At 45.9% G+C, this 23,432-nt stretch overlaps 1 protein-coding gene, 1 non-coding gene and 1 pseudogene across 2 annotated transcripts; 2 read left to right on the top strand and 1 right to left on the bottom strand.

Moving 5' to 3' along the window:
• Nucleotides 1–4,549: 4,549 nt before the first annotated feature.
• On the bottom strand, nt 4,550–11,050 carry LOC117128992 (annotated as a pseudogene).
• Nucleotides 11,051–15,238: 4,188 nt separating this feature from the next.
• On the top strand, nt 15,239–15,345 carry LOC117129386. Its single transcript, XR_004453035.1, has one exon. It is a non-coding gene; the product is annotated as a small nucleolar RNA R71 (small nucleolar RNA).
• Nucleotides 15,346–17,226: 1,881 nt separating this feature from the next.
• Nucleotides 17,227–18,111, top strand: LOC103833264. The gene is made up of 2 exons (XM_009109356.1): nt 17,227–17,446; nt 17,621–18,111. The coding sequence occupies exons 1-2, from the start codon at nt 17,227–17,229 to the stop codon at nt 18,109–18,111; spliced, it is 711 nt and encodes a 236-aa protein (XP_009107604.1).
• Nucleotides 18,112–23,432: the final 5,321 nt, after the last annotated feature.

Raw genomic sequence — 23,432 nt, 5'->3', positions numbered from 1 at the left:
TTCGATTACCTTAACCTAATCTCCTTTTACTGATTGGGCCTTGTCGGCCCTTCGGGCCTGATTAGGAGGTGATCGCTCCGAGCCGCTTAGTCGATTGGTCCCGCTTCGTTTGCTCTCTGCTTCGACTAACAGCGTTTCCTGGCTAAGCCGATACCCCGAGAATCGGCTTCCGAGCCGAGGTTGACTCGATCTGCTGGATTGGGCCCTTTGTTCGATGGGCTTTGTGGATGGGTTAAATCCATCCCCAACAGTAAGTCCCCCCCCAGTTCATTGATGGTCGAGCAATCGATCTTCGATGAATTTGATATCTTTAGTTCGGAGAACAAAAGGTTCAATCCGAGCAAGTGACTGATCGTTGAGGAGTCAATCCGTTTAATCAACGCTTCTCAACCGAGGAAATGGATTGACGCATCTGTTTATCACGCGTTGCGATCGTGAGATTACGGATCGAGAAGACGGATCGACGCATCTGTCGATCACGCGCCTAATTGGGTTTAGGCCCACTTAGGCCTTATTAGGCGTAATGATGACGCCTTGATCCCTGCGCTTATCTCTCCCTATAAATAGCGCACCCCTCTCCACTTCTTTTCATTTTTCTCCGCAGCGCTAAAGGTACTTTCTCTCTCTACGCTCCTTCTCTCTCTTTATCTCTGTTTTTAGATCTGCGATTATCCGAGATGTCGTCGCATCGTTTGACGCGAGAACAAAAAGGAAAGGGGGCGGTATCTTCTCGGGATTCTGCTGAGAATCCTGACAGTATCCATCACGGAGCAATGATGGATACGGAGAATATGGATTTAGCGCAGCGTCTTTTGGTCTCGGAAGCAAGAGAACAGTTCCGGGGTGACGACGACGGTCAAGAAGCGGTCGACGCCTCGATTGTTCCGATCAGCTACTACCCTGGGAACATCTTCGCCGAGGAGAGCCCACTGGAGGTTTGGAGAATTCGACCTTCGGTCGTCGATGGACAAGATTGGTCCAACGTCGAGAGGACGAAGTCCACCGTGGAGTCGGTGGAGGCTATTCTCCGAGATCTCAATGCACACGGGGTCTCGTTCATCATTCCAAAGCGGGATCAGAGGCCTTGGTCGCCCCCGAAGGGGTATCAGTGCATCTACGAGTCATATTTCCGGAATGACACGAAGCTGTGGTTCCCGATTCCTCGAATCGTCACGACTTATGCGTTCCGCAGAGGAGTCGCTTTAAGCCAGCTGATGAACGGGTCTCTTCGGTTGATGGTCGTTCTATCGGTAATTGCGGCCGAGGCGGGGACGTCGATGAGTGTGAGGTCGTTTGAAGAATTGACCTCGGTTTCAATTTCCGATGATGGGCTCGTCTCGACGAGGATGCGCCCAAACTACAACGTGGTTACGGGGTATCCGACCAAAACCTCGGATTGGCAACGTTCGTACTTCTATGTGAAGTCGAACAGGTCAGCGTTCGAGGAACCTCCGAAGTCTGGTTATCGCGTTCTTTGGAATGCGGAGATGGGTACTGCACACTGCCTTTCGTGATGATTGTAGCGAGTGCTCGTCTAACGTGTGTTTTTCTTCTCTTTTTTTTTTAGTTGGTCACCCGAATCTCGCCACGTACCCCGAGGATTGGAGGGAGAGTGCTCGAATTGTTGCGTTGCAGAAGCAAGATCACTGGGAGGATTTTACTCGAGAGAGAATTCAGAGATCTGTAGACCGGATTGCCAACCGTAAGTTTCCACTACCTTTCTATGTTCTCGAGTAAATGAACGATGTCTATTAAGGATTTCTCTTTTTGCAGAAAGCTGGATCTCGGAACCGCATCCTCATATTAACCAATCGACATCGAAGAGATTATCCCTCTTTACGAGAGCCGAGCAGAAGGAGATCAACCGAGCTAAAACGATGAAGCAACTACCAGACCTTAGTCTTATTGTAGCCGGGAAGATCGGTGCCAAGCGAGGCGCTTCTGAGAACAGGGTTGGTCCTTCGGGACTGGAGGTCGTAGAGGCGACTCCAATTGCCACTGAGCAGGCGCGTACTGGCGGCTCCTCGCAGGGTAAAAGCTCGAAGAAGAGCAAGAAAAGTGCCGGGGGTCCGAAGGATTCCTCCGAGCCGGAACATCCTGGTGCGGATGGTTCTTCTAAGAAAGGGGGGAAGAAAAGGAAAGCCGGGGACCCGCCTTCTGAAGATATTCCCAAGAAGAAGAGGATGAAGAAGAAAGAACCGGCTCCGCCCCGCTCATCCTCGGTCTGCGAAGAGGAACTTCAGGCTCTAGTTCCTGAAGATATCCCTGAGGTTGGGACCTCGGAGGATGATGAGAACGAGACCATCGCCCTCCGCCGACGGAGACGGTAGAGTCGAGTCACCGAGGAGGTATCCCGTGGAGCCTTGGCCGGTGATCTGCGTTCTACTGAGGTTCCGAGGGGAATATCGACTTCGGGAGGACAGCGGGACCGCTTGAGGAATGAGTCCCCTGCTCATGTCACGGAGGGATCTGAGACCCGAGTATCCGGTCGCCCTAAGGAAACCCCGGCAGATGGGTTCAGATTCGAGTTTAACCGTGAGCTTCCACTGGCTTGCTACCCGGAAGATTGTGCTCGCCTGTTACGGTTGGTCAAAGGCGGTCCCGATCAACTCCCTTCGGTGGGAGATCTCATCTTCAAAGATGAGTATGAGCACGCCTCTTGCTCGTCTGTAAAGGTAAGCGGTTGTTCGTTCCCTTCTTTTCCGAACCTTAAATTATTTTGGCTAAGTCTTTTTGTGTTTTGATCAGAGCCACGGCGACTGGAATGTTCTGGTCGGGAAGTATGACACAGCCCTCAGGCGGGCTAGAGAGCAGATCCGTGAGAGCGAAGAAGCCAAGAAGAAAGCGGAGGAGGCTCTTCGGGTGTCTTCGCGGGAAAAGGCTGAAGCCATTGCTCGGGAGAAATCTCTCAGGAAAGCGTTTGACGAGACGCGAACATCTGACGCGGCTGAACTGCAGATGTGTAAGGAGGCGATGAACAATCTCGAGTTCGTGGTGGATAAGCAGCGGAAGGAAAAGGCTGATCTAGAGGCAAAAATGGCTGCGGAATTGCTAAGGCATTCCGAGGAGATGGACAGGCTTCGGAAATCTCGTAAATACGAGGTCACGCACGAGAGGGTTCGCGTGCTGATTGCCATGATCGCTAAAGCCGAGAAACGCTTTCACAGGATTTCCCTTCGTGAGGACAAAAGGGACAAATACGACGATGCTCGGTGTCTCTATAGTCAAGCCTTCGGGACGAGGAAATGTCTCGAGCAGATCAAGGCCTCTGGTGTTGAGATCCCGCAGGAAACCATCGACTTCTTCATCGGGCAAGAGAAGCACTACGAGGAAGAAGCAGAGCGTTTGGAGGTAAAGGAGATTCCGGCGGAAGATCTTTGCCTTTCTCCGCTAGTGTTGGAGTCTCGATTTTTGATCGAGGAAATTTGGCGTCAGCTTGACCCGTTTGGGTCAAATATTAATTTGATCGATTCGGAGGCCGCTATTGCTCTGCGTACTCCTCTTCGTCCTGAAGATCCGGTGGAGAAGCCCGCTCAAACTGCTGTATCCTCCAACCAGCCCACCGACCAAGACATTGACCCTGCGAAGCAGGCATCAGCAGGAGCGGTTGTTTTGAAGGACGGAGCCGTGCCGACTATCGTGCTAACGGATTCCCCTGCTAAGGCATCGAAGAATGCCAGCTCATCTGCTTCGTCGTCAGAGGACCCGGAGAAAGGTGATGATGCTCTTGCGGGGATGCCTACTGCAGACGCGACTGCGCCAGCCCCAACCAAATTTGGTCGTGTCTCGGGTCCCGGAGAAGGAGATGGCCGCGGCAACGAGGATCCTCCCGTGGTTGATTGATGCCTGTCGTCATCTGTTGTAAAATTTTTCTATTTCGGCTCCTTGAAGCCTTTGAACTTGTCTCTGTTGTTGTTTAAGTACTCAGAAGGTTTCCTTTGCCCTTTTTTTTTAAAAAACTTTGAATGATTACCAAGTGTTTTTTCTTTTAAGTATGTTACGGATAACCGCTAACGTCTTAGTCGATTATGAAATTATTCGTTGCTCGTTAACTCAATCCCACTATTCTTTCTTGTGATAAGTCGGGAAAGAGTTAAGACAAGAATTTTTTTTTTGATAAGTTTCCGAGGGAAAGGTATCTGAATGCTACGCAGTAATCGAGAAAATTTGGTCGGCCAACTCATTATTTTTCGATTTGCGATAAGATCCGAAATTCCACTTCGTGAATTTGGTCAATGATTTACATCATCGGTGACTCTGTTTTTCCCTTCGTTCGATATCTGATCAGGATACGTTCGATTAATTTGGGCGAGTGCTCGTGCGTCGCTTTTCGAGTTAAAGGGCTGGCATCGTTTGCTCGTGAGAGGAACGAGATGAGTAAAACTTTTTTTTTTTGTTTTGGGTTGTTGGGGCTGGACCCCGTAGAGGGGATGCCTACGTACCTCCGAGGAGGATCAAGCCTTTCGTAGTTCGTTTTAGTCCGAGTAAAAGTGACTTGGTAGTCATTTACTTGGGCGAGTAGAAGTGACCGTAGGGTGCATCTGCTCGGTTTTTTTTTTTTTTTTTTTTTTTTTTTTTTTTTGGCGCGAGCAAAAAGGTGATGTAGATCATTTTACTCGCTCTGAAAAGTTACTCATTTTATGAGTAAAAACGGCGAAGATGCATGGAGTTCCAAGCTCGTGGGACTGCCTCTCCGCGGGAAGTCTCGAGTCGGTATACTCCTGGTTTGACGACTCGAGTGATTTTATATGGTCCTTCCCAATTCGCACCGAGTTTTCCAGCGTTGGGCTCTTTGGTGTTCTCGAAGACTTTTCTCATGACCAGATCACCGAGCTCGAGAGGACGCGAGCGGACCTTCTTGTTGTAATAGCTCTCGATTTGGTTTTGGTAATTCTGGATCCGAAGTAAGGCTTGGTCGCGCTTCTCTTCTAGCCCATCGAGGGCATCTAGCAGCATCTCTTGGTTAAGCTCAACGTGCTGAGGCATCTTAGACCGGCGGAGACTCGTTACATTGACCTCGGCCGGAGCCATCGCCTCCATCCCGTAAGCGAGTGAGAAGGGAGTAGATTTTGTTGCTCCTCGGGGGGTTGTCCGATGCGACCAGAGCACGCCGTCGAGTTCATCGGCCCAATGTCCCTTTTTGAGATCGAGGCGCTTCTTGATTCCGTCGATGATGATCTTATTCGAGGATTCTGCTTGTCCGTTTCCTTGAGGATACCTCGGCGTTGAAGGGCTTAGTCGGATGTTCCACTTGTTGCAGAAATCTTTAAAGTTTCCGGCCATAAACTGTGATCCGTTGTCCGTCACGATCTCGTATGGTAGGCCGTGGCGACAGATAATGTTCTTCCAAACAAAGCCGCGAACCTCCTTCTCTGTAACCTGCGCGAAGGCTTCTGCTTCAATCCATTTGGTGAAATAGTCGGTCAATACCAGCACGAAGCGACGTTGGCGAGAATTCGGCATTGGTCCGATGATATCCATCCCCCATCGCATGAATGGGTAAGGTGCTGCGGAAGTTCGCAGTAGCTCGGTTGGACTGTGGATACTCGGAGCGTGTCGTTGGCATTTGTCGCATCGCCGGGCATATGCTTCGCAGTCGGTATTCATAGTTGGCCAGAAAAATCCCAAGTTCCGAATTTTCAAGGCTAGTGATCGACCTCCAGAGTGGTTTCCACCCGCTCCTTCGTGAGTTTCTGCCATTACTAAATGTGTTTGCTCGGCGAAAATGCATTTCAGGAGGACCTTGTTAGCCGTTACTCGGTGGAGTTCTTCTTCCATGACGACGTAGTGCGCGCTGCGCCTCTTTAATCGTCTTGCGGCCCATTTATCCGTTGGAAGTGTGCCCGCGGTGAGATATTGGATGAATTCAGTCCTCCAGTCGGGTAGTAGCTGATCTTGGTCTGTCATCTCGGAGTCGTCGTTGGTCTCAGATAAGGGCGTTGTTTCGGGTTCTGTGGTGACGAAGTTAGCTGATTCCGTTGAGATGTCGATGCTTGGTTTCTCGATTCGGTGGATTGGAATAGTCCTTTTGACTTGATCGCGTAGCTTGCTTCCGAGTGCTGCTAACGCATCCGCACAGACATTTTCTCCACGAGGAACCTTTGTGAGCTCGAAGAATTCGAACTCTTTAGCCAATGCTTGTACGACTCGGAGGTAAGCATCCATTCTATCGTTGCGCGCATCGTAATCACCGCTGAACTGACTGGCGACGAGCTGTGAGTCGCAGTATGCACTGAGTCGCTTAGCCTTGACTGCTTTGGCGAGGCGAAGGCCGGCGATGAGTGACTCATACTCTGCTTCGTTGTTTGATGCTGGGAAACCGAAACTGAACGACTGTCGAATGAGTTCTCCCGATGGGGATTGAAGCTGAACTCCTGCTCCAGAGCCTTTGTTTGTCGAGGAACCGTCGACATGCAGGATCCATGTTGAATCCGAGGTTTCCAAATCTTGAGCGAGTTCCGGAGATAACTCCACGAGGAAATCGGCGAGGACTTGGCCTTAGCGGCGGTTCTACACTTATAAGTGATGTCGAGCTCTCCGAGTTCGATCGCCCATTTGGTAAGACGGCCAGCTCTGTTCGTGTTTTGTAGGACAGTTCTGAGCGGCTGGTCGGTGAGAACTTCTACCGAATGTGACTGAAAATATGGGCGGAGTTTCCTCGCTGATTCGACGACGGCCAGGGCCATCTTTTCAAGTGTCGGGTACCGGGTTTCTGGTCCGGTCATCCTCCTGCTCATGTAGAAAACAGGTCGTTTTTCTCCTCGGTCCTCCTTGATTAGCACGCTGCTGACTGCGGCGGATGAGACCGCAATGTAGAGAGATAAAACGTCGCCTATTTCCGGCTTTGCCAGGATAGGGGGCGTCGTCAGGTAATGTTTGAGCTGACTAAAAGCCTCCTCACATTTATCGTCCCAAATGAATTTCTTGTTTCCTCGGAGGAGATCGTAGAATGGGAGGCATTTATCGGTGGATCGGGAGATGAAACGATTAAGTGCTGCGATTCGGCCTGTTAGTCGTTGGACTTCTCGGCAGTTTCTCGGACTGGGGAGATCAAGGACAGCTGATATTTGCTTCGGGTTTGCTTCGATTCCCCGCTGCGTCACTATGTAGCCAAGGAATTCTCCGGACGATACCCCGAAAGTGCATTTGGCCGGGTTTAGCTTCATCTTGTACGCGTTTAGGATGTCGAAACACTCCCTTAAGTGTGCCAGGTGGTCGTTTGCTCGGACTGATTTGACGAGCATGTCATCGATGTAGACTTCCATCGTTGTACCGAGCTGTTTAGCGAACATGCGGTTGACAAGTCGCTGGTACGTCGCACCGGCATTCTTCAGCCCGAAGGGCATTACTTTGTAGCAGTAAGTTCCTCGATCCGTTATGAACGACGTCTTCTCTCGATCGTCGGGATGCATCATGATCTGGTTGTATCCCGAGAAAGCGTCCATAAACGTGAGCATTTCATTGCCGGCAGTTGACTCGACCAATCTGTCGATGTTCGGAAGTGGGTAGCTGTCTTTTGGGCAGGCTTTGTTGAGGTCAGTAAAATCGACGCACATGCGCCACTTGCCGTTTTTCTTCTTGACAACCACCGGGTTAGCGAGCCATTCCGGGTAACGAACTTCTGCTATTGAGCCCGCGCTTAGTAAGCGCTCGACTTCCTCGACAACTGCTTTGGATCTTTCGGGACCCAACTTTCGTCTCTTCTGTCGGATGGGCTTAATATTTGGGTCTACGTTTAGCTCGTGAGTCGTGATGGACTGGTCGATTCCCTGCATGTCAGTCATCGACCAGGCAAAGGTAGACAAGTTTTGCTTCAGGAAATCCGTGATATCACGTTGCATCTCGTCCGACAGATAAGCGCCTACTCGTAGCACTTTACTTGGATCCGATTCGTCGACTGGGACTTCGAGCACCTCTTCCTTTTGTGGGCAGATCTTGCTGATAGGAGGTGAGATCGAGTTGACTAGTGACTGAGATCGCTGCAGTTTGACCGTGGCGATTAAGAGATCTCGCGCGGCCCGTTGATCTCCTCTCACTGTCTTAGTCGTGCCATCCATTCCCGGGAATTTGACGCACTGATGGTACGTGGATGCGATTGCACGCATGGAGTACAACCATGGAGTGCCTAGTATCACGTGGTAGGGAGCCTTGGTGCTGACTACCGAGAACTTGACCATCCGTGCTACTCCCTCTGCTTGTACCGAGAGACGGATAGTTCCCATGATTACTTCGGAAGAACCGTTAAAGCCGGTGAGAGTCCTGGATGACGGTTTCACGTCTTTTAAGTCGATTCCCATTTTTACGAGAGTTTCGCGAAAAATGATATCGACCGAGCTGCCAGTATCGATCAGCACTTTGGTGACGTCGTACTTATCGATGGCTAAAACGACGAGGAGAGGATCGTTGTGAGGGAAAGTTACTCCGACAAGGTCTTCAGTTGAGAAGGAGATTGGGAGATCAGTTGGGAACTTCTGCGGCCAGCGCTGCGAGGTGTCCACCATTCGTCGGTGATCTTTGACTGCTCGTACGGAGTCCCCGCAAGGTGGAGATCCTCCCATAATCACGTTGATCCGCGGCCTGACACTTGATTGCTTCCTGGTGAGAAGAGCTCGGAGGTCTTCGCTTTCTTTCGGCGACCCGGCCTTTTTGTGGTCCAGTTTTGCACGCAAATCACCGACTCGCGCGTTAAGCTGATCTCGTAGATCGACGATAGGATTGCCTTCCGTAGTTGCCAATGAGGATCCTGGGCTCAGCGAATGCTTAGTTCTTTTAGCATTGAGCTCGACTCGGAGATCGGATGATCCGGGAGTCTTGTCATTCGTTGGCGTGGTCTTTCGTTTGAGGAGTACACGTAAGTCCAACGGGTCGAGGGCTTCCTCGAGATCGCTCTCTTCGTCTGATGAGGACTCCGGTTGGGCTCGAATGACTTCAATCCTTTGTCTGGCTGCCGGCGGATCTTCGTCAGCTGAGGCGTCACCATCATCGTCTTGATGTGGGATTTGCTCGGCGACCTTTGGTTTTTGGTCGTCTTGACGCGGTTTTGCTTGATTTTTTCGCTGATTTTTCCTGTCCTTGTTTCTGCTCCAACTGTTCTCGCTTTTTGGCTTCGGAGGAGGAATCTTAATTTCACCGCTTTCGAGTGAGGAGAGGAATTGCGCAAAAAGTGTTTTGCACTCCGAAGTGTCGTGACCTTTTACACCGTGGAGTTTGCACGATTTAGTAAGCCCTGGTGGGGTCCGGGAAGATCCCGCTGCCGAATCGACCTGGGCGACCGTGGCTGGCGCTGTTGCTCGGGGGGATTCGCTTGGAGGATCGGTTTCCCGATGAAAGGTGTTCCACTTCTTCCCGTTTTCGTCGACGACGTAAAGGAGACCGTTCTTACGGTTATTTTTGTCGCTTGGAGCATGCTGACGAGGTTCGACGTGAGCTGTGGCGGCATTTTTAGGCGCCGATTGCTTCGCCGAGTTGTGCTTGCTCAAGATGGCTTTAGTGTCTTCTTCCATACGAATGAAGTTGTGAGAACGAGCAACGGCATCTTGCAACGTCGTGGCGGTGCATCGATAGAGATCTTCTCGGAACTTACATTCCACAAGGAGATTGTTCCTCAAGGCATCGACGGCGATGTGGTCTGGGATATTGATTCTTGACACGACCGACTTAAAACGTTCCATGTAATCGCGAAGATTCTGATCCTTCGTTTGCTTGAGGTTCCAGAGAGTCGACGCCGTTGCTTCACGCTTGGTGAACATGATATAAGTCTTGAGAAAAGCCGAGGAGAGCTCTTTGAAGCTTCTAATTGAATTCTCTTCGAGTCCCGAGAACCAGGTTAAGGCTTGCTCGTTGAGTGTTTCAATGAAAAGTTGGCAGTATCCCGCGTCTCTTTCATCGGGGGCGAGTCTGGCCCTCGCTACCGCAATATTAAAAGCCGTCAAGTGCTCGACGGGATCTCCTCCTGGTTTGTATTCCGGAAGACGCAACTTGTCCATCTTTCGGAGTTTGACCTCCGTCAGTTCCTCGGTGAAAGGAGTACGCGATGTTGATGCGATGACACTGTCAATCTCGGGTACTGCGCTCGTTGCTTGGTGGATCCTCGAACTCATTTGTTGGAAATTTAGTTTAAGCTCAGCGATTTCTCGGACAGTTGATGGATCTGACGCTGTAGGAGAAGCATCGGCGGCTAGGGTTTCCGCGAGTTGAAGAGTGGGATCGACTGGGTTCGTCGTTCGTCCTTCTGCCGGAGTAGGAGGGTTTGTATTGAAGAGGTAACGACGGAGCGGTTGTGAGTTGCCGGTGGAGGCGCTAAGGGCAGCGACAATGGCGGCGAGCTGATCATTCGTCGTCTTCTGAACTTCTTCTTGATGAGCAAGTCGGGCTATGACTGAACTCATGAATTCCGACGAGAGGAGGGGAGGAGGCGGAGGAGGCGTGAGTGCCGGCTCCTCTCCTGAGGTATCAGGGTTCGTACCTCCGGTGGTCATATCAGTCTAGAAACGCTGGGTCTGTTCGGCCCCACGGTGGGCGCCAATTGTTTAAGGTGAGTTTGGTCTCGGGTGAAGTAAACAATACTAGAAATGGGTCGAACAGAGGCGTTTATTAGATTTCGAGATGATGTTACAAAGGTGGAGAAAGTAAAAGCAAGCCGGAGCTCGTGAGAGCTTAAACCGGAAAAGTACAAATAGCAGAGAGATGATTGTACGGATGATAAACCCTAATCTCGCCGCTAAGTTTGTGTAGCTCAGTGTCGATGCCTTTCTCCTTTGCTTTCCTCTCCTTTTATACTCTGTTCGATTACCTTAACCTAATCTCCTTTTACTGATTGGGCCTTGTCGGCCCTTCGGGCCTGATTAGGAGGTGATCGCTCCGAGCCGCTTAGTCGATTGGTCCCGCTTCGTTTGCTCTCTGCTTCGACTAACAGCGTTTCCTGGCTAAGCCGATACCCCGAGAATCGGCTTCCGAGCCGAGGTTGACTCGATCTGCTGGATTGGGCCCTTTGTTCGATGGGCTTTGTGGATGGGTTAAATCCATCCCCAACATCTATTAGCTATATTAGCATCTTTAACAACAAATGTCTTTGGCAAAGTATACTAAAAGCCTAGGAGAGTTGTCTCGGGCATTTCATCGAACACCTTTCGGGTGAGAAATGCCTAAGGATCAACAACTGAGTGGCCAACTCAGAAGATGCATTATGATTACTCTACTAGCAAGGAAATATGAATGATCTACACTAAAACATCCTAGCTCTAACCTAATCACCCTTAATCTCCCTAACCCATGAATTCACAAAGTGATTACTCACTAATCTCCATGATTCCTCTTAAACCCATATTGGATTTCAGATTAATCATGTAGAGAAATAGATAAGAAATCAACAATAACACAAGAACATAACAATCAAAATCCAAGAGATGAACTTCTCCAGAGAGTTTTTGTGTATTTCTCAATCGATCAAAAGATAAAAGATAATCTGCCTCTGGTGGCTACCAAAGATGTTTAAAACATAGGTTTAGAAAATAAAAACGTGCATAATGAAATGACCAAAAGGCCCTTGAGAAATCATAAGTTCGAGTGAAATTGAGACGCGCAGCGACCTCGGCTCGTCGCTCCGACAAGTCGGTCCAGGCTTCGGAAGCGACCTCGCTGGGTCGCTGCGAGAGGTCGCTCCGAGAGCGATTTCTTGTCTCCGAGAACCAAGATGGGGAGCGACTTCTCCCTGTCGCTCTGGACAGGTCGCTCCAAGCTTCGGGAGCGACCTCGCTGGGTCGCTGCGAGAGGTCGTCTCCGGACGTGAAAACGCGAGCGACTTTGTGCAGTCGCTGTGGATGAGTCGCTCCGGGATGTGGTGCACAGCGACCTCATGCTGTCGCTCCGAAAGGTCGCTCCAGGCAGTGCTCGTCCAAAGACCACTCTAATCACCTCCTTTGAGTTCCAAATGCACCCAAATGTCTCCAGAAACTCCATGTGGTACTCAAATACCTGATAGAGACATATGTATGCAAAATGTAACCTAAACATGTCTAAATCCTAATCTATATGATGAAAATGTTTATGAATGAATGGATAAAACAATGTAAATATGCAAGATATCAACTCCCCCAAACTTGTTCTTTTAATTGTCCACAAGTGAACTTTCTAGAACTCATAGGGAGAGAGGTTGAAGGAGGGAGCACACAGCCAAAAGAAACACAACTAGCACACTCTCTTATTACACTCTAGCTTCTCTAGGCCTATCTTAACTCTTTTTGTTCTTACACTCATCATCAAGCATCCACACATTCAAATCAACCAACTCTCACATTCATTAAGCACAAAACATCAGGTGAATTCTTGCAAATGGTCAGTTGGTCCAAGTCATTTGGTTGGGTAAGAGAAGGCTTTTATTCAAGTGATTCAAGAGGTTCAAAACATATGATCTTTAAGGTGGTTTGCTCTCAAAACAAGTAGCCTTGACATTGCACATAATATATCTAAGAAAGGGACCAACTCATGCATACAATGCTCAATCTCCATTGTTCTACCCTTTTCCCAAACATACAAATCACACAATCATTTCCCAATGTCAAACCCAACTCACATCTCTCACCAAAAGATCCTAAGAACTTTAACTCCTTCTCTTTGAAATCTACAAGGGATTTTTCACAACCTCAAAACATTTCTTAGCTCCTAACAACTTTGCTAGCCCCCTTTTTCTTTTCTTTTTCTTTTTTTTTTTTTCTTTTCTCTTTTTTTTTTTCGTTTTGCTTTTTCCTTTTTTTTGTTTTTAGGCTGGGGGCCAAGACTTTTCAAAATTTGAGCTAGAGGCTTCTATACTGGTCCCAATAAAACAATTCACTTAAGCACAAAGAATCTATTCTTTTCCTTTTTCATTTCTCCCAAATCATAATCACAACACTCACCCCCACCTATAGCTAGACAATAGAGTGCCCAATCTAGCAAGAATGAAGATCAAGCATTGTCGTTCCCGATACTCTCAACATTATGCACATGTAAGACTTTCCGAAAAAGGCCTCACTCATCAAACAATGAAAGCTTAAAAGGAGGAAAAGGTTTTGGGAGTGGTCTACCACTAGAGTTTGTCAAAAAAGATTGGTATAAAAGATGTGACAACTCAAGTGTGTATAGCCATGACTCAGTACACAAGGGACCATGAGCAAGAAGCATTAAGTTCGTTCAGTTCAAATAAGGTCGTAGTTGGCTTCAAAGACTGAGTTTCAGCAATCAACAAGTTTCAGGAAGAGTTTTCAAGGCTCGAAACATACAAGTCTTTTTGAGAGGTGCAAAAGCTACTCAGGTGCAACGTAGTGTTCTTTACAAGGCATTTAAAATCATTGCTCCCAATGCAAGTGAATGCAACCTATATGCTCTAGACTCTCCTAGAAATGCAAATGATGCAAACTAAATGATTGATTTTTTTTTTTATATATGCAAATAGGTGTGCAATGCATGACTCAAATGAAACACAATCAAAGCAAACATGATCAAATGCTTGGTACCTCCCCCAAACTTGAGTTACACAGTCTCTGTGTTGTCAAAGAAAGAAGGAGATACCGAGAAGAAAACTAATATGCAAAAATGAAATGGTATATACAAGGGAGTGTGGTGGGTTACCTTCTATGGGGAATGAGTAGAGGGAGATGCTCCCTCCTCGTCGTCCTCAGGTGGTAACTCTTCAAGGTGCTCATCAGCAGGAGTGTCCATCTCTTCAATGTAGAAGGCTTGCCCGAACACAGTTGGTTTCCCATACCTTCCAATCTTCACAGGGAGGTCCTCTAAGATGCCCACAGGATACTTCACTGAACGATCAGCTAACACCAGAGAGAGTCTACACTTCTTGTACTGAGTGAATCCAAGCTTCTTTGCAACAGACAAAGGCATCAAGCTGACACTAGCTCCCAAATCGCAGAGACTTTTCTCAAATACCATAGGTCCAAGAGCACAAGGTAGTGTGAAGCTTCCTGGATCCTCTAATTTCTCTGGAACATCAAGCCTCTGGATGATGGCACTGCACTCATGGGTAAGAATCATCATTCCTTCCATCTCCTTCTTCTTTGCAGCTACAACATCTTTCAGGAACTTGCTGTATTGGGGAATTAACATGAAAGCATCGATGATGGGCATTACAACCTGAGCTTCACTCATTTGCTTTTCAAACAGAGCCTTGTACTTCTCTAGCAGCTGCTTCTTGAATCTACCAGGGAATGGAAGTTTGGGTTCATAGGGAGGGGGAACAAAAGAACTTTCACTTGCTGGAGTAACAACTTCACCATCCTTTACTGTCTTCTTCTCCTCTCCAACCTTTCCTTTACCTTTGGCTTCCACTATCTTCTCCAAGATCTCGTCATTGATCTTCTCATCAACAATCACCACTTCATCATCTATGTTGATGGCAACCCCCTCACCTAGTTTCTCAGCATCCTTGGTGAGGGTTCTAGGAGGTAACTGCTTACCACTCCTAAGGGTGATAGCTTTGGCCTCCTTGGGATTTTGGTCAGACTTTCCAGGTAGAGATCCTTGCTGGCGATTCTGGTGAGTGTTCATGGAAGCAAATTGATTCTCTAAATTCCTGACTGTAGAAGCAAGGTGTGAGAATTTGTTGTTGAGCTCATTGTAGCTCCCATCAATCTTGGAATGAAGGTTCTTCAACTCATAACCAACTTGCTTCTCACTTCTAGTCTGAGACTCCAAGATTTGTTTCAGTAAGGTATCAGTGCTGCTCTCTTGAGGAGCAGAGGAACCAGACGAGGGGTTTTGCTGAGGCTGATAGCCGCCTTGCTGGTTGTTTCTAGGCGGATAACCACTCTGTTGGTTGTTGGGATAGGATTTCTGTTGGTAGTTGTTGTACTGAAAATTGGGCTCCTTTTTGTACCAGCTACCATTGTTGTTGATGAAACACAACTCCTCTTGACCTTCCAAACCCTCAACCTCATTGACAGCAAGTGGATCTTCCTGCTTGGAGTTACCAACAAACTTCAGCTGTTCTTGGGTTGCTTTTTCAGCAATGAGGAGGTCGATCTTGTCTTCCAAAGCTTTGATCTCTTTCCTCGTCTGCTTATCATCTGTTCTACTGCCTCTGTCGTGGTCTCCACTGTAGACTGCATCACTCTTTACCATGTTGTCAACCAACTCTTCTGCATCCTCCTCAGTTCTCCCCAAGAAGAACCCATTGCTAGCTGTATCCAGTCTGGCTCTGTACTTAGGAAGAGCACCACGGTAGAATGTGCTCAGCAAGCTCTCCTTAGAAAAGCCATGGTGTGGGCATTGAGCTTGGTAGCCCTTGAATCTCTCCCAGGCTTCACTGAAGCCTTCCAAGTTCTTCTGTTGAAATCTGGAAATCTCGTTTCTCAGCTTAGCAGTTCTTGAAGTAGAGAAGAACTTCTCCAAGAATGCTTTCTTGCAGTCATCCCAAGTGGTGATGGAGTCACTGGGTAGAGACTTCTCCCACTGACGTGCCTTATCCCCCAAAGAGAAAGGAAATAGCTTGAGTTTTAAGGCATCTTCGGACACACCATTGGTTTTTGACAACCCACAGTAGCTGTCGAACCTGTCCAAGTGATCAAATGGATCCTCTAGAGCCAAGCCATGATACTTGTTATTCTCGATCACGTTGAGGAGTCCTGATTTGATCTCAAAGTTGTTGGCTGCCACAGCGGGTGCTCGGATTCCCAATCTATGACCATGAATGTTGGGGCGGTCGTAAGTGCCAATGGGTCGAGCTGCTCGCTGTTGGTTTTGAGGTATGTCTCCCATATCAGTACTCAATCTCTGCAAGTGAGCCTGTTGCTCTTCTTCTCTTCTATTTCTAGCACACTCTCTCTCTAAAGCTCTGATGTCTGCAGCTATTGGAACTAGGTTTGATGGACCCCTGCTCCTCAAGTTCATACACCTGTAGATTAAAGGGAGGTGAAGAAAGAGAATCAGTAACAAAAGAAAATAAAAATGACTTAGTCTCAAGCAAGTGACTAAATCTCAATGTTTAAATCTACTCAGAATTTGGCAACGGCGCCAATTTGATGTTAGGAGTTTTCAAGGCTCCTAAGACAAATGTTGTAGTATAAAAGATTGTCGAACCAGTTCTGAGGGATATCAAAGCACCGAGAATGCAAGTACTCACTTAATCTAAGTGCAACCAATGATTTAGATGGGTTTTAAACTACTACTAAACTAGAAAGCAATAACAGAATGATACTTTCTTGACTAAGGGAAAAGAGAACTCATGGGTATAGGGATTAGACCTTCGGTGATCAAGTATCGAACTAAGGATGGCAAACGATCAATCAAACTATCAACCTTAAGCCTAGACACAATTCTACGCAAACTCTATGTCTAGATGAATGCTCATTTGCTAACATATCTCAAACATCAAATGTCTTTGGTTGAATAACACAAGAACATAACAATCAAAATCCAAGAGATGAACTTCTCCAGAGAGTTTTTGTGTATTTCTCAATCGATCAAAAGATAAAAGATAATCTGCCTCTGGTGGCTACCAAAGATGTTTAAAACATAGGTTTAGAAAATAAAAACTTGCATAATGAAATGACCAAAAGGCTCTTGAGAAATCAAAAGTTCGAGTGAAATTGAGACGCGCAGCGACCTCGGCTCGTCGCTCCGACAAGTCGCTCCAGGCTTCGGGAGCGACCTCGCTGGGTCGCTGCGAGAGGTCGCTCCGAGAGCGATTTCTTGTCTCCGAGAACCAAGATGGCGAGCGACTTCTCCCTGTCGCTCTGGACAGGTCGCTCCAAGCTTCGGGAGCGACCTCGCTGGGTCGCTGCGAGAGGTCGCTCCGAGAGCGAGATGTGTGTCTCCGGACGTGAAAACGCGAGCGACTTTGTGCAGTCGCTCTGGATGAGTCGCTCCGGGATGTGGTGCACAGCGACCTCATGCTGTCGCTCCGAAAGGTCGCTCCAGGCAGTGCTCGTCCAAAGACCACTCTAATCACCTCCTTTGAGTTCCAAATGCACCCAAATGTCTCCAGAAACTCCATGTGGTACTCAAATACCTGATAGAGACATATGTATGCAAAATGCAACCTAAACATGTCTAAATCCTAATCTATATGATGAAAATGTTTATGAATGAATGGATAAAACAATGTAAATATGCAAGATATCACTTGCTGCAAAATCATCTGCGCTAGGCGTAACCATTGAAAATAAGAAACTTGTGAAGAAATTTCTCTCGAGTCTACCTCGAAAGAAATACATTCATATGTTCGCCTCGCTTGAACAGATGTTCGATCTTAATACAAGAAACTTTGAAGAGATCATTGGACGTCTAAAAGCATATGAAGAGAGGATCCTTGATGACGAAGATGGTGAGGAAGATCAATCAAAGTTAATGTATGCAAACGATGGACAAAGTAGCCAAGCAAACCGGATATCTCAAGATCAATCAAACCGTGGATCACAAGATAACCAATACTACTATGGAGATTCTTATCAAGGAAGAGGTAGGGGTGGACGTTATTTTTACAGAGGACGAGGACGCGGTAGGTTTAATGGAGGAAGAGGATATAACGGAGGAAGATGATTCAATGGAGGAAGATCCTATACTGAGAGAGATGCATCCAAGATAACATGTTTTAGATGTGATAAGGTTGGGCACTTTGTGGCCCAATGTCCAGAGCTTCTTCTCAAGCTACAGGAAACTCAGGAATCCGATAACACCGATACACAAGAAGCTGACAAGCTCATGATGCATGAGGTTGTATTCCTAAACGAGAAGAACGTCCTACCTGAGAAGTATGAAACAGGCACCGAAGGAGAAAACATATGGTATCTTGATAACTGCGCGAGCAACCACATGATTGGAGATCAAAGATATTTCTCAAAGATCGACAATACTATCACCGGAAAGGTAAGGTTTGGGGATGACTCGAGGATAGACATCAAAGGCAAGGGAACATTTGCATTCACAGATATGAACGGAGATGCAAGGAAGATGACTGATGTCTATTTTATTCCTGACCTCAAGAGTTATATTATAAGTCTAGGTCGCGCGGGTTGTGACATTAGGCTGAGAGGAGAAGAGTTAACAATGCATGATCAGCGTGGAAAACTACTTGTGAAAGCAAAACGTTCAAATAACAGGCTGTATAGGTTTACATGGGCATAAGGAGTAATGCACGTCTGTACCTATCCTCAACCACTGAGACAAACCGCTGGCATTCTCGTCTAGGTCACATAAACTTTGAGTCTTTAAAGGGCATGATACAGAAGGATCTGGTGCTCGGACTTCCAAATATAAATATCGAGAAAGAAGTGTGCGGCTCATGTTTGCTTGGTAAGCAAGCGAGACATTCCTTTCCTAAAGCAACCACATACAGAGCAGCAGAGGTATTATAATTGCTTCATGGAGACTTATGTGGACCTATATCACCAAGAACATCTACTGGAAACATATATATATTTGTGGTTATTGAAGATAACACAAGGTACATGTGGACAATATTATTGAAAGAAAAGGGCGAAGCATTCGAGAAGTTTAAGAAATTCAAGGAGGTGATAGAAAAAGAAACAGGAAAAAGGATAAGAACTTTCAGAACCGACAGAGGAGGAGAATTTGTTTCGAAAGAGTTCAATAGTTTCTGCAACTTCTCAGGCATCAAACGTCACTTGACAGCACCATATACACCACAACAAAACGGAGTGGTAGAGCGTAGAAACAGAACCATGATGGAGATGGCCAGAAGTATTCTGAAGCATATGCATATGCCAAACTATCTTTGGGGCGAAGCCATACGACATTCAACATACCTTCTGAATCGTGTAGCTACTCGAGCCTTGAAAGAAAAGACGCCATACGAGGGTTTCAGAGGAAGGAAGCCGAGTGTTGATCATCTACGTGTGTTCGGGTGCATAGCTTATGCAAAAATAGATGGAAAGCTTCTGAAGAAACTAGATGATCGAGCACGTATGTTAGTGCATCTGGGAATGGAGCCAGGATCAAAAGCTTACCGTCTAATTGATCCTCAAACTCGGAAGATAGTGGTTAGCAGAGACGTTGTTTTCGACGAGTCAAGAGGATGGAACTGGAGCACAAACAATGTGGAAGAACAGGGCATTGGTGAGTTTGTGGTGACGATTGGGAGGTTTAGAAATCATGGAATCGATGATCATATTGAGAAAACAGAACAGCTACGTCTGGAACAAGGTAGCAGCGAGGAACCCTTGACACAACCACTTGGTGATACAGTAGTTAATGAAGAGATGATATAAGAAGATACACAATTATTAAGAAGATCAGAGAGGCAACATACAAGGCCTAAGTACCTCGACGACTACATACTACTTGCTGAAGAACTCGGAGATGAAATACTAATGTACCTAAACAATGAGCCTCGAAGTTTCAGTGAAGCCAGGGATTCAAAGGAATGGAGACAAGCATGTGAGGAAGAAATACATTCCATAGAGAAGAATAACACATGGATCTTAGTAGATCTACCATACAGAGCAAAACCAATCGGGTTGAAGTGGGTTTTTAAGATCAAGCGCAACTCCGATGGAAGCATTAACAAATACAAATCAAGCGCAACTTAGTTGCTAAAGGTTATGTTCAACGTCATGGGATTGACTTCGATGAAGTCTTTGCACCTGTGGCACGACTTGAAACGATAAGACTTCTCATCAACCTAGCAGCAACAAACGGATGGGAGGTGTACCATTTAGACGTTAAAACAACGTTCTTGCACGGGGAACTTAAGGAAACCGTTTATGTCATGCAACCATAGGGCTACGAAAAGAAAGGAGAAGAACGAAAGGTGTACAAGCTTAATAAGACGCTTTATGGTTTGAGGCAAGCGCCACGAGCATGGAACAACAAGTTGAACCAGATACTTTGCGAGCTTCAGTTTAGGAAGTGTTCTAAAGAACCCTCGGTCTATCGCTAGGAGGTAAATGGTGAGCTACTAATAGTTGCAGTCTACGTGGACGATCTGTTCGTGACCGGCACCAACGATATGATCATCAAAGACTTTAAGGAGAACATGTCAAGCAAGTTCGATATGAGCGATTTAGGCAAACTCATCTACTACCTTGGCATAGAAGTATTTCAACATGAGAATGGAATTACATTGGTGCAGAGAAGCTATGCGACAAAGATACTAGAAGAAGATGGGATGGATAGATGCAACTCTGTTCAAACACCAATGGAGGTGCCTTGAAGTTATCAAAAGCAGAGCACGAGAAAGAAATCGACGCAACAAGGTTCAGAAGAAACATAGGCTTCCTCGCTACCTTCTCCACACAAGACCTGATCTATCCTATAGCGTTGGAGTCTTATCACGATACATGCAGAGCCCGAGGGAATCACATGGTAGTGCGATGAAAAATATTTTGAGGTATTTGCGCGGAAGTGTTTCTTATGGACTGGTGTTCGAGCGATCACCACAGAAGGTTTCGAGGCTCATAGGCTATAGTGACAGCAGCTTTGAGTCTGATCTAGATGATGGGACGAGTACAACGGGCCATATCTTCTATCTTGGAGACAGTCCGATCACGTGGTGCTCACAGAAACAGGACACAGTCGCATTGTCGTCCTGCGAGGCTGAATTCATGGCAGCAACAGAAGCTGCAAGACAAGCTATTTGGTTACAAGACCTATTGAGTAAGATCACGGATCAGTCATGTGAAAGAGTTACCATCCGAATCGATAATCAGTCCGCAATCGCGCTAACAAGAAACCCAGTCTTCCATGGGAGGAGCAAAAATATACACAAGAGATACCATTTCATTCGAGTGTGTGGAAAACGAGCAAGTAGGAGTTGAGCATGTACCAGGAGAGAAATAGAAAGCAGACATCTTGACGAAGGCTTTAGGAAGAAAAAAAATTAAAGAGATGAGAGACTTCATTGGCATGAAAGATTTAGAGACTAAGAGTTTCAAGTTTAGGAGGGAGAATGTTGGAGTAAGCTTGAAGAAAGCTTGAGAAAGAAGTTATCCTAATCCTAAGAGAAGTTGTAGAATAAGAAGATAAGGGTTATCTTAGTTTAGAAGTTATCTAAATATGTGTTTACTAATAGGATTTTAATAAATATAGAGATATATAAAGAGAGATCATGAGGTGATCCAAAAGTGTGAGTTATCGACACTGAGCAGGTTATCGTTCTTACTCGTTAAATTATGTACTTATATTTATGTTATTACCATAACTCCGACTAGATATACACTGTGTAATTTAAGTCTGGGGGGATGTTTACTGATATTATGTGTTCATGAGTCTTATTAAAATGTTTTCAAAAGAGTTTTATTGAATCAAGAAGGGGATAATAAACTCATTATTTTTGCTTTTTATCTAACCACTCTTTAGCACCATTCTAGACTTACTGATTGCAGATAGTACTAAAGATAATAAAGTGGATCAACCTGTCAACTATTTACACTTGCTGAGATTATTTGAAGGAACCAAAGCTGACCTCCAACACTTAACCTGACACAACTGCTTGTTTTGGAGCTTGGTATACATGGGATCAGATTCTTCAAACAAGTCTAGAAGGTAAAGCCTTGTGTAGACTTATCACCTTTTCTCTCTCTATTTCGACCCTAGATTTATAGGTAGAGATATATATATTTTCAAAAAAAAAAAAAAAAACGAAAAAGAAAGAAAAAGAAAGAAAAAGAAAAAGAAAAAGAAAAAAATATATAATAGGTCTTAGTTAGGTGGAATCCGAACAGGACTTGGTGGCTAAAACCATTAAGGCTTGCTTCATAAGGATTACAACAAAAAGAATTCGAACGGGACTTGGTGGCGGCAATCTTCAAGGCTCGAGTCATATGAATTCTTGGATATATGTCAAAAAGAAGGGAATAGAACTTGGTGGCAACCACCATTAAGTTTTGATTCATGGAAGCCTGTCCAATCTTGGTCAATGATCTTGCAATACAAGCAGACTTTGACTAAAGAGAAAAATTAGTAGAGAGAAAAGATATGAACTAACTTTTACATGCAGATCCAAATACTTGTTTGAAAATCCTTGCATCCTGTGATCGATACTCCCAAGGTAAAGCCTGCACTTTTATTTATGTTAAAAAATGAGGTTGGTAAAGGGGAATGTCAAACACGATTTGCTAAGTTTTTGGCTAGGTGAATTTGGTTGCTAAGCTAGGATATGGTATAATGTGCTTTTGTGATTAGGACTTTTTAGATGTGGACTGCAATATTGTAGAGGTTAAGATTCTAAAATTTAAATCATGCGAGTCCCTGCTGTTTTCAAACCTCTTTCAAAGAGACTACCTGTTTGTTTTGCTTGAGAACAAGCAAAATGGTAAGTCTGGAGAGTTGATAGACCATGGATTTTACCCACTTTCAGCCATATTCTATAAGTTTTTTAATATATATTTAATACTATATAGAGTCTATTTAGAGTATTTACAGGTTCATGTACGTTCTGGAGAAATATGGTGATTTTGGAGTCTTCTGAGGTGTAAAACTGCACAGGCGCGTCAGATGTCTAGCTATGGATGGAAACATTCCTACCGTTAGATTGAGTCCATCTTTTGACACAAGATAGATTTTTGAGTTATCTTTCCAATGCAACCGGTTTGAGGTCAATCAGCATCCTGTAGCAGACGTTATGCTCGTTTTACTCAGGAGTGGTCAGCAAATGTTCATGTTTCTAGCTCAGTTACGATATGTCTTAACGACGCAAACTCCTTGTTGTGGAAAACTCAAGTCGAGTCTCTTCTTAGCAGTCAGAATCTTGTGGGTTTCAACAATGGACGTTATCCAGAGCCCGTAACTACAGTCGTGCAACGAGTTGGTGAAGAAGTTCAAGAAGTACCGAATCCAGCTCATGAGTCGTGGTTTTGCACTGACCAGTTGGTGAAATCTTGGATCTTTGGTACGCTTTCAGATTATGCGTTGAGAAGTGTATGTGCATTAACCACTGCTCACGAAGTATGGATCTCTCTTGCCAACACCTACAACAGAAGCTCTATTGCACGTAAGTTTGAACTTAAACGCAAACTCCAGCTACTCATCAAGCAAGGAAATTCTTTCTCAACCTCTGCTCGTGAATATGCATCTCTGTGTGAGAAACTGAGTTTGATAGGAAAACCTGTAGATGAGTCTATGAAGATTTATGGCTTCTTGATTGTTTATGAAGAAAATATGATCCTATTACTACGGTTGTTCAAAACTCCATGTCTCGGCTTCCAACTCTGACGTTTACAAATGTTTTATTTGAGGTTCAGGGTTTTGACTCTCGTCTGCAAGCATATGAAACAACCGCTGTAAATCCTCATATGGCGTTCAACACTCAGGACACTCAAGCTCAGCAAGCGTTTCAGACTACTCATCAACTGAATAGAGGTCGGGGTTACTACAATAACAGATTTGGTTTCAACCTTGTCAGAGGGGGTTTCTCTTCAAGGGGACATGAATTTCATCAACATAATACATCCTCTGGTGGGTCAAACACACGCCCTACGTGTCAGAAT

This window comes from Brassica rapa, chromosome A10 (genome assembly GCF_000309985.2).
Source record: "Brassica rapa cultivar Chiifu-401-42 chromosome A10, CAAS_Brap_v3.01, whole genome shotgun sequence".
Taxonomy (NCBI): Eukaryota; Viridiplantae; Streptophyta; class Magnoliopsida; order Brassicales; family Brassicaceae; genus Brassica; species Brassica rapa.
The sequence above is the reverse complement of the archived record's forward strand: the minus strand, read 5'-3'. Positions and strand labels throughout refer to the sequence as shown.